The sequence below is a fragment of the Siphateles boraxobius genome, unplaced genomic scaffold (genome assembly GCF_051911475.1).
Source record: "Siphateles boraxobius isolate OS27281-9 unplaced genomic scaffold, OSU_SipBor_1 13, whole genome shotgun sequence".
In the NCBI taxonomy this organism is placed as follows: domain Eukaryota; kingdom Metazoa; phylum Chordata; class Actinopteri; order Cypriniformes; family Leuciscidae; genus Siphateles; species Siphateles boraxobius.
Genome location: NW_027508733.1, coordinates 5,639,942 through 5,653,182, shown reverse-complemented (window position 1 = coordinate 5,653,182; position 13,241 = coordinate 5,639,942). Strand labels below are relative to the sequence as shown.

Here is a 13,241-nt window from a genome sequence, read left to right as displayed (position 1 = left end):
TTAGTTTTAAAGTGATTTTAACTTGATTGTTCTGCCGTCGTTTGATCGCTAGGATAACGTCTGGTCACCCTGAATTCCGTGACCGTACCACGGAATATTCAGTGGTCGCCACAGATTTTTTCACAGCTGGACGAGATTGCCTATTGCTGATTTTGACACTTTCCGTATTCAAGTTGTCTGTGTTTGTGATGCATGTAGCCTAATTAAACTGTGAACCTCTTATCTCCCCTGACCCGTTTCTATAGCCTTTTGCTTATTGACAAATTCTGTGATGGCACCACGGATTCTACCGTGACGGGACCACGGAATATTCAGTGGTCGCCACAGATTGTTTCACCTTCACTGGACGATATGGCCTATTGCTGATTTTGACACTTTAGGCTATTACAGTAAGTTGTCTGTGTTTGCGATGTTGCCTCATTAAACTGTGAACATATTATCTCCCCCGATCAGTTTGTAACCGTTTTTACTTATTGTCAAATTCTGTGATGGCACCACGGATTCTTCCGTGACGGGACCACGGAATTCTTCCGTGACGGGACCACGGAATATTCAGTGGTCGCCACAGATTGTTTCACCTTCACTGGACAGCCTATTGCTGATTTTGACACTTTAGGCTATTAAGTTGTCTGTGTTTGCGATGTTGCCTAATTAAACTGTGAACATATTATCTCCCCCGATCAGTTTGTAACAGTTTTCCTTATTGTCAAATTCTGTGACGGGACCACGGAATTCTTCCGTGACGGGACCACGGAATATTCAGTCGTCGCCACAGATTTTTTTCACCTTCACTGGACGAGATTGCCTATTGCTGATTTTGACACTTTAGGCTATTACAGTAAGTTGTCTGTGTTTGCGATGTTGCCTCATTAAACTGTGAACATATTATCTCCCCCGATCAGTTTGTAACCGTTTTTACTTATTGTCAAATTCTGTGATGGCACCACGGATTCTTCCGTGACGGGACCACGGAATTCTTCCGTGACGGGACCACGGAATATTCAGTGGTCGCCACAGATTGTTTCACCTTCACTGGACAGCCTATTGCTGATTTTGACACTTTAGGCTATTAAGTTGTCTGTGTTTGCGATGTTGCCTAATTAAACTGTGAACATATTATCTCCCCCGATCAGTTTGTAACAGTTTTCCTTATTGTCAAATTCTGTGACGGGACCACGGAATTCTTCCGTGACGGGACCACGGAATATTCAGTCGTCGCCACAGATTTTTTTCACCTTCACTGGACGAGATTGCCTATTGCTGATTTTGACACTTTCAGTAGGCTATTCAAGTTGTCTGTTTTTGCATGCATGTAGCCTAATTAAACTGTGAACATATTATCTCCCCTGACCAGTTTCTATAGCCTTTTGCTTATTGACAAATTCTGTGATGGCACCACGGATTCTTCCGTGACGGGACACACGGATAACCGGATAACTAGAGGCAGGCTTGATCAATCAAACTCCCCATCCATCATCTTGTGTAAATAATATTTGGACTAATTTACAATTTTTTTTATGTTTACTCAATTGAAAGATAGGCATATACAGACAACGAAAAAAAAAATGATAAAGACTAATTATAAATTAATGTTAAATCGGACGAGTCTGTTGCCATGACGGCGACCCCACTTTCGCGGTTTTTCCGTCATTGCGAGGATCCCCTCTACAAATCGGTATGTATCTCAGACCTGCTACTTATTTACTATCTATAAATGTTGAATTAAACGTTTTAATGCGTTTTAGATGGCTTGTATTGTTGATTGCTAAATAGTTGACATGATATCGTGTCTGTAACGTTAGTGGTTTTTCTCTAAAAAAAGTATGCATTTTTACATTACAAATATTTAATGTTTTCTCAAAATGAGTTTATTTTTTTTCATCCATCCAGTAACGTTACCAACATCTCATCCTATGTAGCACCATCATGTACACCAAAAAATATAGAGGAAATCGATTTTTTTTCTCCAGTATTATTTCCTAAGTAATTAAAGCATATAGCTAGGCCCTATCCTGAAATCCGTCTGATATTGTTTCAAATCATCTTGTGTGTAAACAAAATGAAAAAAAATAATTTTATCATATGCATATGTTCAGATTTTTGTTACCGAAAATATATATGCAAAATTGCGTTTATTTAATGAGATAATGCCTACTTTGCATAATTAAACATACACATTTCAAAAACTTATAATACACTGTTTTTATATACTTAATTGTGTAATTAATCAACTGAGGAAGTTTCATGGTGATAACTATTATTTTAAAAGTTTACCCTATTCACCTATAGTGTCTCGCATTAATGTGGACATTATATTTTTTTCTCAGAGATACTGTATATCTAATTATGCTTTCTTGTCTGTTCTACAGATTATTTGCTTTTTACATATTATCTCCATTGCTCTATCTCTATCGTTTAAAAAAACAAAGGCACTTTTAAGAGCCACTCTTTCAATCTCTCTCGCTCACTCTGTTTCTCTCTTAAGTCTCTCACACTTTCTGTCTCTCTCTCTCTCTCTCTCTCTCTCTCTCTCTCTCTCTCTCTCTCTCTCTCTCTCTCTCTCTCACTCACACACACACACACACACACACACACACACACACACACACACACACACACACACACACACACACACACACACACACACTCATCTTCATATCTGTATTGTGTGTCTATTGTCTGTATTTTTGTATTGTATCTGTGCATGCACCATGTCGGAAAACCACCCAGGATTCTTTGAAGATCCCAATGAGGTCAGGGGCCATATGGCTGCTGAAATTAGCAAGGCTCTTCTCCATGAGGCCAGGGTGAGAAGTTTTGATAAACTTACACCCATGTCTCTGAAAATCACTATTTACATATTGTTTGTTTGTTGTAGTTGCTGTTGAGGTATGATGTTCTAGACATTTAATGGACATTGGAGTAGTGTAGTATTTTATATCTTGTAGTTTTAGTTTTGTGTTTTTTATTGTTAGTTACTTTGGAAAAAAGCGTCCATCAAACATAACCATAAGTCTGATATTCTATCAGAAAACATTAATATTTTATTTTCATATAGGCTGCAATGGCAATGGGAAGCCATGTCCCTCAAAAAAGAAAGAGGACTAAGAGAGGGAAAGCAGTCGCAAGCGCAGCGGCCACAAGTAACAGACGTAAGAAACGTCAAAAAGCAGAACGTCGTGCATTAGGTTCGTTGTTTATAGCACTGTTATAGTTTAATAATGATAATTATCTAAATGTTGGTGAGTGAAAAGATGGTTTGAGCTCACTGAGCCAGATGTATGATTGAATATTGTTAATTTTCTGGACTAAAATATATGATGCTTTACAGTAAGACCCTGATAGAATAGATTACCTATTGTATTGGCCTTTGCAGCTTCTGAAGTTCAAGTGAACACAGTGTCTGAGGAAGTCCCTCAGATCGAAGAAGAGATTACTGCAAGTCTTGGTGAGTATGTTTGTATAATCCCTATAACTACATTTCCTATTCCTCCATATCAACAACTTTTCTAATGACCCTGTAAACTTTTCCTCGATTCATTGTTGTTGATGTCTCACGCTTCTTCTCCACGCAACTACATTAAAAGTGGTTTGTGTTTGTATTTTGTTGTTGTAGACAGAACATGTGCATTATATTCTATTTTTTTCTGCACTCATTGCTTTTGCATAGCTTGCTTTTAGAAATTCTTGCCTATTTTGGGAAGTGATAGACACTCCAACTCTTCATTTCAAACTGGTCTATTATCGGAAGCATATTACACGGTTTGTGAGACCATTGTGATACAATGGTTTGTGATACAATGATCCAGTCCATATACAGTACATTAAACCAACATTGAATGGACACTGTCGTGAATGGCTTGGTCAAAGTCAGATTTTAAGTCATAATTATTGTCGTACCATTCAGTATTATGTAATTTTTATCTATTGTGCCTTCACTCAATCGAAGGGTTGTTTTACAGTTATTTATTTATTTTCATTTATTTTCAGAAACGTGTCTTCAACAGCTGAGGGACACTCTTGACTCGGTTGAGGTTAATGTGGCAGCTGAAAAAACAGCATGGGCACAGCGGCAGCTACACGCTGATACAAGGGCAAAAGCAGCAAGGCCAGCGCTGCTTGATGCTAAACTGTCCGCTGAAAGAGACTTCTACCAAAAATGTCACAGGTGCGGTGCCGGAGAGGCAGTAATTAGGTGCCTGGATTGTGTGCCACTGGACATGGAGTATCTATGTGGAGGATGCGACATGGAGGCTCACAAAAAGAATGTGTTCCATGGCAGGGAGGCAATTTTCCACGGCTACCTGGAGTCTATTCCCCCCACAAAGGCTGTGGTGATGGGTGAAAACGGCCAGCCTCACTTTTGTGAGCAGGGTATGTGTTTATTAACAATTTGTGTTGACTAGTAAAGGGTAATTACTAATTACACAAATATTCTTTGTTGATATACTTTGTCAATGGAAAAGGTTTAAACTCTTAATTTGAATCACTCTTTGACTGAAGAAATTGTTTTTGTTTGGCTTTGACTATGAAACGTGCTATTAGTAAGCAAACAGTGATAATGACATGGTAGAGTTGTCTATTTTGTAGATGTTGGTTTTGAATCACTGATATGACAAGTGATATACCTTCTCGATTGAGGAAAAATGTAACAACCTCTTTGCATTGCAGTATGTCAGTTGCCATTGCCCGCACATAGGGCACTATGTGAATGCACCCATGAGATTAAGGTCACCTCTGGCAAGCATATTTCTGTGGTCACCATGAATGGTAAGTTTGGAAAGTCCTGCTTTTTGTTTCGTAGTACCGCAGAAGTTAACAATTGCCATCAAGGCAAAGCTTTTCTCTTGAGAAATATACCAATTGCCAAATGTTAATGCCATATCAAATACTACAGTGAATTAATAAGGGACAGTTGAGTTGGAAAAAGTTGATTCTGTGAAACACGTTTAATGTGTCTCTTTTTTGACAGGACGATATGATGTCTGTTTGCCCTGTAAAGTTTGTCCTACCTGCCTTGTGGAATGGACCCCAGGGGTGAAAGAGCTCCTCAGGTACCGTTACTGGCCAAGCACAACAAACTGCCAGACACTATATAGTTTTGATGTCTTTGAAGCTTTTGCTCACATCAAAGTATCGGCTCCTTCGATGTCAAGGCATGCCTTTTTAAAGCTACTGGAGCACCGTTCTGTTCAGGCTGGAAGGGTAAATCTGCTTGAATCATTGTTACACACAATCAAATTACTGTAATATTGTAATATTTCTTTTCTGTAAACACAATTTTTTTTATGTCATAGCCGGGGAATGTCTGTGCAGATACGTTCCAGAAAAGCTTTTTCGAATATTGTTTTTGCAAGCATACAGAAGAGGTGATGTGTGAAGTAAATCACTTTTATTGTCCAGCATGTCACCCAGACATGTTGGCAGTGTGTTGCGATGGCAATCGCAAACATTATCGCTTCAAAAAATCAAAAGGGTATGTTCATATTATACAGGCATTAATCTCAATATCAAAACCACAGCTGTGGTCTACATCTAGTTGCATGTAGAGTCATGTTTGGTCAGTTAAAAGAGGATTTTTTTTGTGATCAATTTTATTGGACAGGAATGAGGAACCCTCTCTGTACAAGGGGTTATTTCTTGCCAAAGATGAGGAGGTATCAGCCTTTCTCAACAATGTCAGAGGCAGCAGCATGACAAGAGTATGTCAAATATTGCATATTAAGACAGTATATCTACTGCTTATGTTTGAGTGTCTTTTCTGTTTTCTATTTGTTAAGACGAGTGATATCTGACTTTACAGGCAGATAACAGTGGAACATGTGGCGTTTCAAGGTTCAGGGCGAGTAAGGAGACGTCAAAAAAATCATCGTCCAAAATAGATGAAGAGGGGATACAAGTGGCAGTCTGCAGGTATGTGGGTAGATCAGAAGTGTGCAATTGTACAGATGCCATTTGTTACACGCTGTGGAAACTCATTTGTGGATAAATGTATCAGAGTCATGTTAAATTTCCTTATGGGAAGGAAAGTAAATCCCCTTAACAGATTTTTTTCCCTAGAAGATTGTTTTAAATATCAGTTAGTCACATATGTAGAGATTGATGGGGAAATGTCTGTGTGTGTGTGTGTGAGAGAGAGAGAGAGAGAGAGAGAGAGAGGGAGACTGAGAGAGACTGAGAGGCTTTGAATAGAGGGTTTTGATTAGCTTTGTTTTCCACAGGTCTTATTGTGTAAATTGATCATTAACCATATTGTCCTCTTGTGTATCAGACACGGGATATTGCTGCGAGGACTGAACCACTACCGGGGCGAGGTCTTCGCCTACCCAATGTTTTTACAGAGGGAATTGTCAGAGAGGGCCAATGTCACTTTCTTCTGCATGGATGTTGTCTGCAGGTAATTTTTATCTGTCATATTGAAACTCGGTCAACCTACTGTACATTAAGTGTCAAGTGCCTGCTTTTTTTTTCAGTTGTTTTATATTGATGGCCAGGCAAAGTGTTGGTTAATGCCTACTAATGCTGTGCTTCTTTTTAGGTACTGGCCATACCTAAGCAAAGTGACTGAAGAATCATCAGATCTTCAACCGCTGATGGAAATGAGGCCATTTCTCAGTGTGATGCATGCCAAAGCTCATACAGCAAAATGCGAGGTACCTCAAATTACTGAAATTCAGATGCAACAGTAGCCAGCAGGCAGCTAATGCGAAAAGCCGAGCAATGATTGTTTTTTATTATTTTAATCTGGTATTAGTGGCAATATACTAAATTGTAAGTCTTTGATTATGATATCTTGTGTAGTATATTATGCAGATAAAATATGACACCTTTAATGTGAAAATGATTTTAATGTGCACATAATCCATGATTGCATAACATTAGATTTTTAAAGTTATGGTATGAAATTAATCCAACACTATGTTGCAGGTGAGATGGGGCGGCAGGAATCAGGATGGAGCAGGGAACACTGTTGGAGAGGAAGTTGAGCAAGTATGTTATCACCGACATTATTGTAACTATGTAGATATAGGAGACTTCACTGATACATTTATGTGTGAGACAAGCAGAGTGTGAAGGATAATGCACATCAGGGTATCAAACAAAGATCTATGCTTGCTCGAATGACCATCAGAGCACAACACACATTATCTCACAAGTGCAACACACATTATGTCTCCTCTGAGTAAAAAGTGAGTAGTGGTGGTGTCTGCATGATACATCACTATTTCAAGTTATGTTCCCTCTGAGCTGCACTATTTAATTATATACACACTTTTGATCCTGTTAGGGAAATTCAGTCTCTGCATTTAACCTATCCGTGAATTAGAGACGCACATACACAGCACACAGTGAGGTCACACACACTAACTCCTTACCACTAGAGCAGTGGGCAGTCAGCTGATGCGGCGCCCGGGGAGCAGTGGAGGGTTTGGTGCCTTGCTTAAGGGCACCTTAGCCGTGGATGTGGACAGGACAGCGATTTTCAACAACTTTCCCCACCCACTTTCACTTTCCACACAACCACCCTCCTCCTGGTCGGCATTCGAACGAGACACACGCCCAAGGCCCTAACCAGTAGGCCATGGTAGACTTTTTCCAACCTACCAGTAGGACCCCATTTGACACACCAGGCTGGTGACAGTGCAAAATCATCACCCAGTTTCATGGGATTCTATGAAAATGCCGATTGTCACAGCTCTGGCATGTCATTGTGATGTTTTAAAATGTAGACCCAATTGGCAAGACCCAACTTTGAAAAATTGGGCTTGATCTTTCCTATTTTGCTGTCTATGGCTATGGCTGAAAGGGCGTGGTCGCTTTAGTTTCCATGGCATTCTGAGGTGGAGAGCTAGTTGACGATAAGATATTAGTTCAACAATAAGTATGGCTACACGTTCACATTTACATACAGTATGTTTTTGTTTATTTGTTGTTGTTTTTTGGTAATATAAAATAGGAATACATTTAATTTCTGTATTGTTTATCTAGGTAAACAGCTTTCTCTCCAGGGCAGCTCTTGTCACAAAGTACATGACAAAAGCAGGTTGGTATGACACATTACAAACCATACTCTGTGATGAGGTATTTCTGACTTCTAAAATGTAATTTCCTGTTCTCCTTGCACTAAAGTATTTGTTGTGTTAGGTTGTGTCTAACTGCAATGGTCTTTCCCAAGTAAATTGATCCAATCATGCATGCAGATTTATTTTTTTAAACAGGGAGAGAGAATATGCTCACTCAACAGGCCATGGGGTGGAACAGAAAAAAGACAGAGAACCTTCACAAAGTCTTGGCCCGCAGATACATCAAAGTAAGGACATTTCCCAATGGTCCTCTTGCCTGACACAACATACATTTTAACAACAAACAGCAGAGCTGGAGTCCATCCATCTGTAATAAGCTCATTCATTCATTCATTTATAAACTGTAGATGAAGGAATTTCTTGATCCCGGGATTGGCTGAAAGCTTGCATGATATTTTTTTATTTTTGTGTGATTTAAAGATCTCCGAGAGGGCAAAGTTGGAAGCTGCTAGCTTCAGTGATTTCTGCCAGAAGAATGACATCACTGAACAAACAGCACAGCAGTGGGTGGGTGATGTTCAGCAGTGGGCAGTCACAGGTAAATCATGCGTAGCGCTCAGATTTTTCACAAATACAACTGTTAATTACTTTGTTCAAATATGAACTACATAAGGTGATCAGACATTTTTAAATGAAACAATCGTTTAATTGTGTTACCTATTTAGAGCCAGTTAGCACAACAGAACAGGGAGCAACAGAGGATCTCAGGGCTGAGATAGAGAGCATCTTAGTGGCCCTGCTACGCAAGAAGCATGACCTCTATCGTCAGAATGGTTGGTTGACTAATATTCAAATGGCACATTGTAAATGCAAACAAACAAAAACTGTTTTCCTGAAATTTTTCTTATTTCACTTTGCAGATAGCAATCAAACAAGACAAAGAAAAAGAAGAAAAATAAGAGAATTAAAAAAAAAACTGAAACAAAAGATCCTGCTGTACAATGCAATTGCAGAGGATACAATTGACGAGGAGTTGGCCTCCAATTTGACAGAGGACTACATCCTGCCTTGGGAGAGACGTGAGGATGGTATGGTAGTCCTGACATGTTCTCTAAAATGTATGCCTGTCTTTTTTATTTTTTAATAAAAAAAAAAAAAGTATTTTATTGCAATGAAAATCTCTCTCTCTCTCTCTCTCTCTCTCTCTCTCTCTTTCTCTCTCTCTCTCTCTCTCTCTCTCTATATATATATATATATATATATATATCTTTCTCTCTCTCTCTTGTATGTTTGGGTTTATAACTTAATCATCATAAATACTAAATCACTTTTTCCATCAATTCCCTCTACTTAAAGGTCGCTCCTTCAGGTTAAAACGGTCTATTTTTGACCAAATGATGCTAGTTAGACGCCTTGAGGAGGAGCAGAGTATCCTGGTGAAGGAGATGTCTCAGCACATCACGTCTCTTCGTAAGGAGATAAAGGGAGTGGAGAAGCTGAAAGAGAACATCAGAATGGGCTGTAAGTCAAATTTGGAGTTTTTTTTCTCACTAACATATGTATAGTCCCTTTTCTACTGAATGGTATCAGTTCAACTCACCTCAACATGACTCTACTTGGTTTATTTTCAAATTTTTGGTTTCATTTTCCACTGCATAAAAGTACCATTTCATGTAACTGGTTGCTACAGCAACACTGAAGTAAACTATCTTAGCATCACCATTGTGTAAAAGTTGGTAACATCAATCACTACAGCAGAACAAATAAAATCAACAGTATTCTGAATTCATCACAATACAGACATGTTTTTGGGGAGATGGCAATATTTACTCTATCGGCCGTCCTGTCTTGCTAACACTAAGCTGCTGCTGAGGGCCTGCTCAGAACGTTAATATTATGATGCTAGCGATAACAATGACCACAGAGCTATCTACACATCATTGTTGGAACTTCAACAGAGGTGGAACCAAAAGTGCTTGGTACCAGAGTCAAGTGGATCTGGTACCAGTCTGTGGAAAAGAGCCACAAGTTTTGTTTTTTCTATATTAGTCATACCACTCTGCTCCACCCTCACACTTTGTTTGCCCTATCCTCACCTCAACATAGCCCCCCCCCCCCCCCCCCCAATTACACACAGACAGTCACAGCTTCTGCAAACCCCCATCCCTCCCCGACTGCACTTTATACCCCCAATTTATGCAAAGTATAGGCTGTCAAGCACATACAATTTCTATGAATTTCTTACATACAATAACTATGCATATGACAATAAAATGTCCTTGTATTCCGTGTTTAAGTTTTCTTGCAACAATAACCAAAAAATCTAAACAAAACAAAAAACAAGAAATTGAGTAACATGATTCTGTCATATGTGGTTCTACATGCTATAATTTTGGAACAATACTTGTTATTCTTATGTTTATGTATGTTACAGATTTTGGTGACATGTCAGAGGATGCTGCAGCTGGTTGGAAAAGTGTCCTCATGCGGAGGTCCTCTGCACTGGAGAGTTTATGCCAACAAGCTGTGAGCACGTATAGTGCTATAGTTGATGACCTCCAGATACAGGACACAGAATGCAGAACGGACACTGATGACGAATATGACTTTAGTAGTCCAGAGTCAGAAGAAGATTAGAAAGGAGACCACTCTGTTTTGTTTTGTTTTTAAAGGGGTGGTTCGGAATTTTGGACATCGGGGCTCATTTCCAAGTGAGCCTTAGTCTTATTTATCAGTAGAGATATTTTTCAAAGATTTTCTTCCAGTCGTTCAAGTTGCATAGTTCGCCGGTGCTAGGCTAGCGCGAGTCAACGGTAACTGCTAGCCTGCCATTAAAAACAGTTTTACCCACGACACAGTACACCAAAAGCAAATAAATTATAACGCCAGACTGTCGATGTAAATGTCTGTTGAGAGAATAATGTTAGAAATCAAACTACTCTTGCATCTCAATGATCTCATTACATTTACAGGAACTAGTTTCTCAGCAGCGGCGGTATTTTACTTTGCTCCGGTTAGTAGTACTGCGCCGAAAAGTAAACACAGAACAGAAGCGGACTACAGTCGGGGACGTCTAGCTAGCTAGTTTTAGTCTCGGTTGCCTAGGTAACTGAATATCACTCCGCCGCTGCTGTAGACTGTGCTAATAAATACAAGGAACAAAATAACTATTGCAATGCAATGAAAGGGTAATTTGATTTCTAACATTATTCTCTCAACAGACATTTACATCGATAGTCTGGCGTTATAATTTATTTGCTTTTGGTGTACTGTGGAGGGGGAAAACTGTTTTTAATGGCAGGCTAGCAGATACCGTTGACTCGCGCTAGCCTAGCACCGGCGAACTATGCAACTTGAACGAATGGATGAAAACTTTTGAAAACTGTCTCCACTGATAAATAACAATAAGGCTCACTTGGAAATGAGCCCCGATGTCCAAAATTCCGAACCACCCCTTTAAAATCTGTGAACTTTCCATTATCTCTCACCCTTCCTGAATAATAACAACTACCCAGAACATTGCTTGTTCATTCTTCACACATCAGGCAAAAGATACAGAGGCATCACTAGAAGGAACAATATTGGTTGATTGATTAATGATTCAGGGATAGTACCTACCCCAGGTTGCCTGGCCACGCCTTCCTATGCACTTCCGCTCGATTATCATCTCCCTACAGTGCTAGTTTGGATTTGATTCCATTGAGCTGGTTGTCTCCGGTGGCAAGGAGTTGTGAACGCTGAGCTAGAATACTATCAGCCAAGACAAGCTATCAGTCAAGGGCTGATCCTATCTTTTTAAACTTCAACAAGCTCCAGCAAGCAATAATTTATCGCTACCGAATGGCCAGACTCAGGCTAACTTTTATTACCAGGCTAACCCCCAAGCTTTCAGACACGTAAATATGCACTATGATAATTCAATTATCAACATTAGGTGTTGTTAAATGTGAAATTATTTTGCACTGCAACTTCATATACTACAATCATGAGTGTGTACATTAATATCAATGTAATATCTACTAAATGGATTGGCCCTCTGCATGGACTGTTGGACATGGACTGTTTTATGCATTCTGGACTGTGACATTTCAACCTCAACTTTAGCACTTAAAGGACAATATGGAGCTCATTTATGCTCTATTGAATTTTCTTGTGTGTTGGATGTGTGTTGTGGTACATGTGAGCACACAAAGATAGATTTCTTCAACTGTGGAAATGGCTACAATAAACTTGAATGTGAATTTGAAAATGTTGTAAATTATTTGTGATTGTAATTGAAGTGCATAAAGTACATAATTGCCTAGTAGTCTTCATTGAAAATCTACATTTTACAGTATACTGTCACAATATAAAAACTCTTCAGGATGCTGAAGTGGCACTGGTGATATCAAAAGTCAATTATTGTCCATGGGACCTGGTGTCACTTGGCAGTACTTAACATGCTGTGTTGACTTGACAGGTTAGAGCTTTGATAAAAAGCCACGGATCTTGTTTTTCATATATTCAAAACCAATGTATTCAAGCAGAATAGTATTTAAATTAATATGAAAAAAAGTGATCATTTCAGTAAGGGTGGTGATTGGTTCAGAGTTGGAAACGGGACAACAAGATCGTAGCTAGTGTCTGAAAGTATAATTAAGCTGCATGCCAGATGTCCACCAGCACAGTTGTTTTACAGCCTCATATCTCTCATCCCTAGACATTGCTCAATTTACGAGTCGACCAACTCCTCATTGAGTAGGCCTATACCTGCCAGACATCCTCTTTTTTCAGAAAATGGAAAGTAGAATGTGTCTTTAAAAGCGAGGATAAGCTGCAACTCCAAGTTGATTATGATTTTACTTGATTTGGATACAAAAAAATTGATTGACTTGATTGGTCTGCATTCAGGCTACACACCATTGTATCATCACTCATGGATCCCTATCAGTTTGCTTACCAGGCTGTGGAAAATGCCATCAACCTGGCTGTTTACTCTGCTACATTTGGAGTCAATTAACACCTATGCGTGCATAGCTTAGCATATAACATGATAGATCCTCTCAATCTGTTCTCCAGCCTGCAATTCATGAATGGCAATATAGCTCTGTGTCACTTCATACTTTCATATAATTAATTTGGTCAATTTTAACAATATGGAAACATGCCCTCAATACGGATAGGCCACCAGAAGGCTGTAGAGAGGTAGTAGGAGCAAAAACTGTATTCTACTGTCGC

General features: G+C 39.2%; 1 protein-coding gene across 2 annotated transcripts; it reads left to right on the top strand.

Moving 5' to 3' along the window:
- Window positions 1-2,385: 2,385 nt before the first annotated feature.
- On the top strand, window positions 2,386-11,300 carry LOC143734725 (uncharacterized). Of its 2 annotated transcripts, none has more exons than XM_077225233.1 (19): window positions 2,386-2,807; window positions 3,059-3,188; window positions 3,377-3,448; window positions 3,991-4,374; window positions 4,672-4,770; window positions 4,973-5,205; window positions 5,298-5,476; window positions 5,606-5,702; window positions 5,804-5,913; window positions 6,272-6,397; window positions 6,539-6,653; window positions 6,928-6,990; window positions 7,990-8,044; window positions 8,220-8,311; window positions 8,505-8,622; window positions 8,750-8,857; window positions 8,945-9,142; window positions 9,381-9,545; window positions 10,459-11,300. In XM_077225233.1, exons 1-19 carry the CDS (start codon window positions 2,712-2,714, stop codon window positions 10,659-10,661), a joined length of 2,643 nt encoding a protein of 880 aa, XP_077081348.1. In that variant the 5' UTR covers window positions 2,386-2,711; the 3' UTR covers window positions 10,662-11,300. The 2 variants fall into 2 exon arrangements, with proteins under 2 accessions (XP_077081348.1, XP_077081349.1); XM_077225234.1 differs by having other exon boundaries at window positions 8,945-9,112; window positions 10,459-10,851.
- The last annotated feature ends 1,941 nt before the right edge of the window (window positions 11,301-13,241 follow it).

Excerpts from the sequence above, each read along its gene's own strand:
- LOC143734725 (XM_077225233.1), top strand. The coding sequence starts at position 2,712 with ATGTCGGAAAACCACCCAGGATTCTTTGAAGATCCCAATGAGGTCAGG. Across the intron at positions 3,189-3,376 it reads AGCAGAACGTCGTGCATTAG|CTTCTGAAGTTCAAGTGAAC; the intron begins GTTCGTTGTTTA and ends TGGCCTTTGCAG. Across the intron at positions 4,771-4,972 it reads TTCTGTGGTCACCATGAATG|GACGATATGATGTCTGTTTG; the intron begins GTAAGTTTGGAA and ends CTTTTTTGACAG.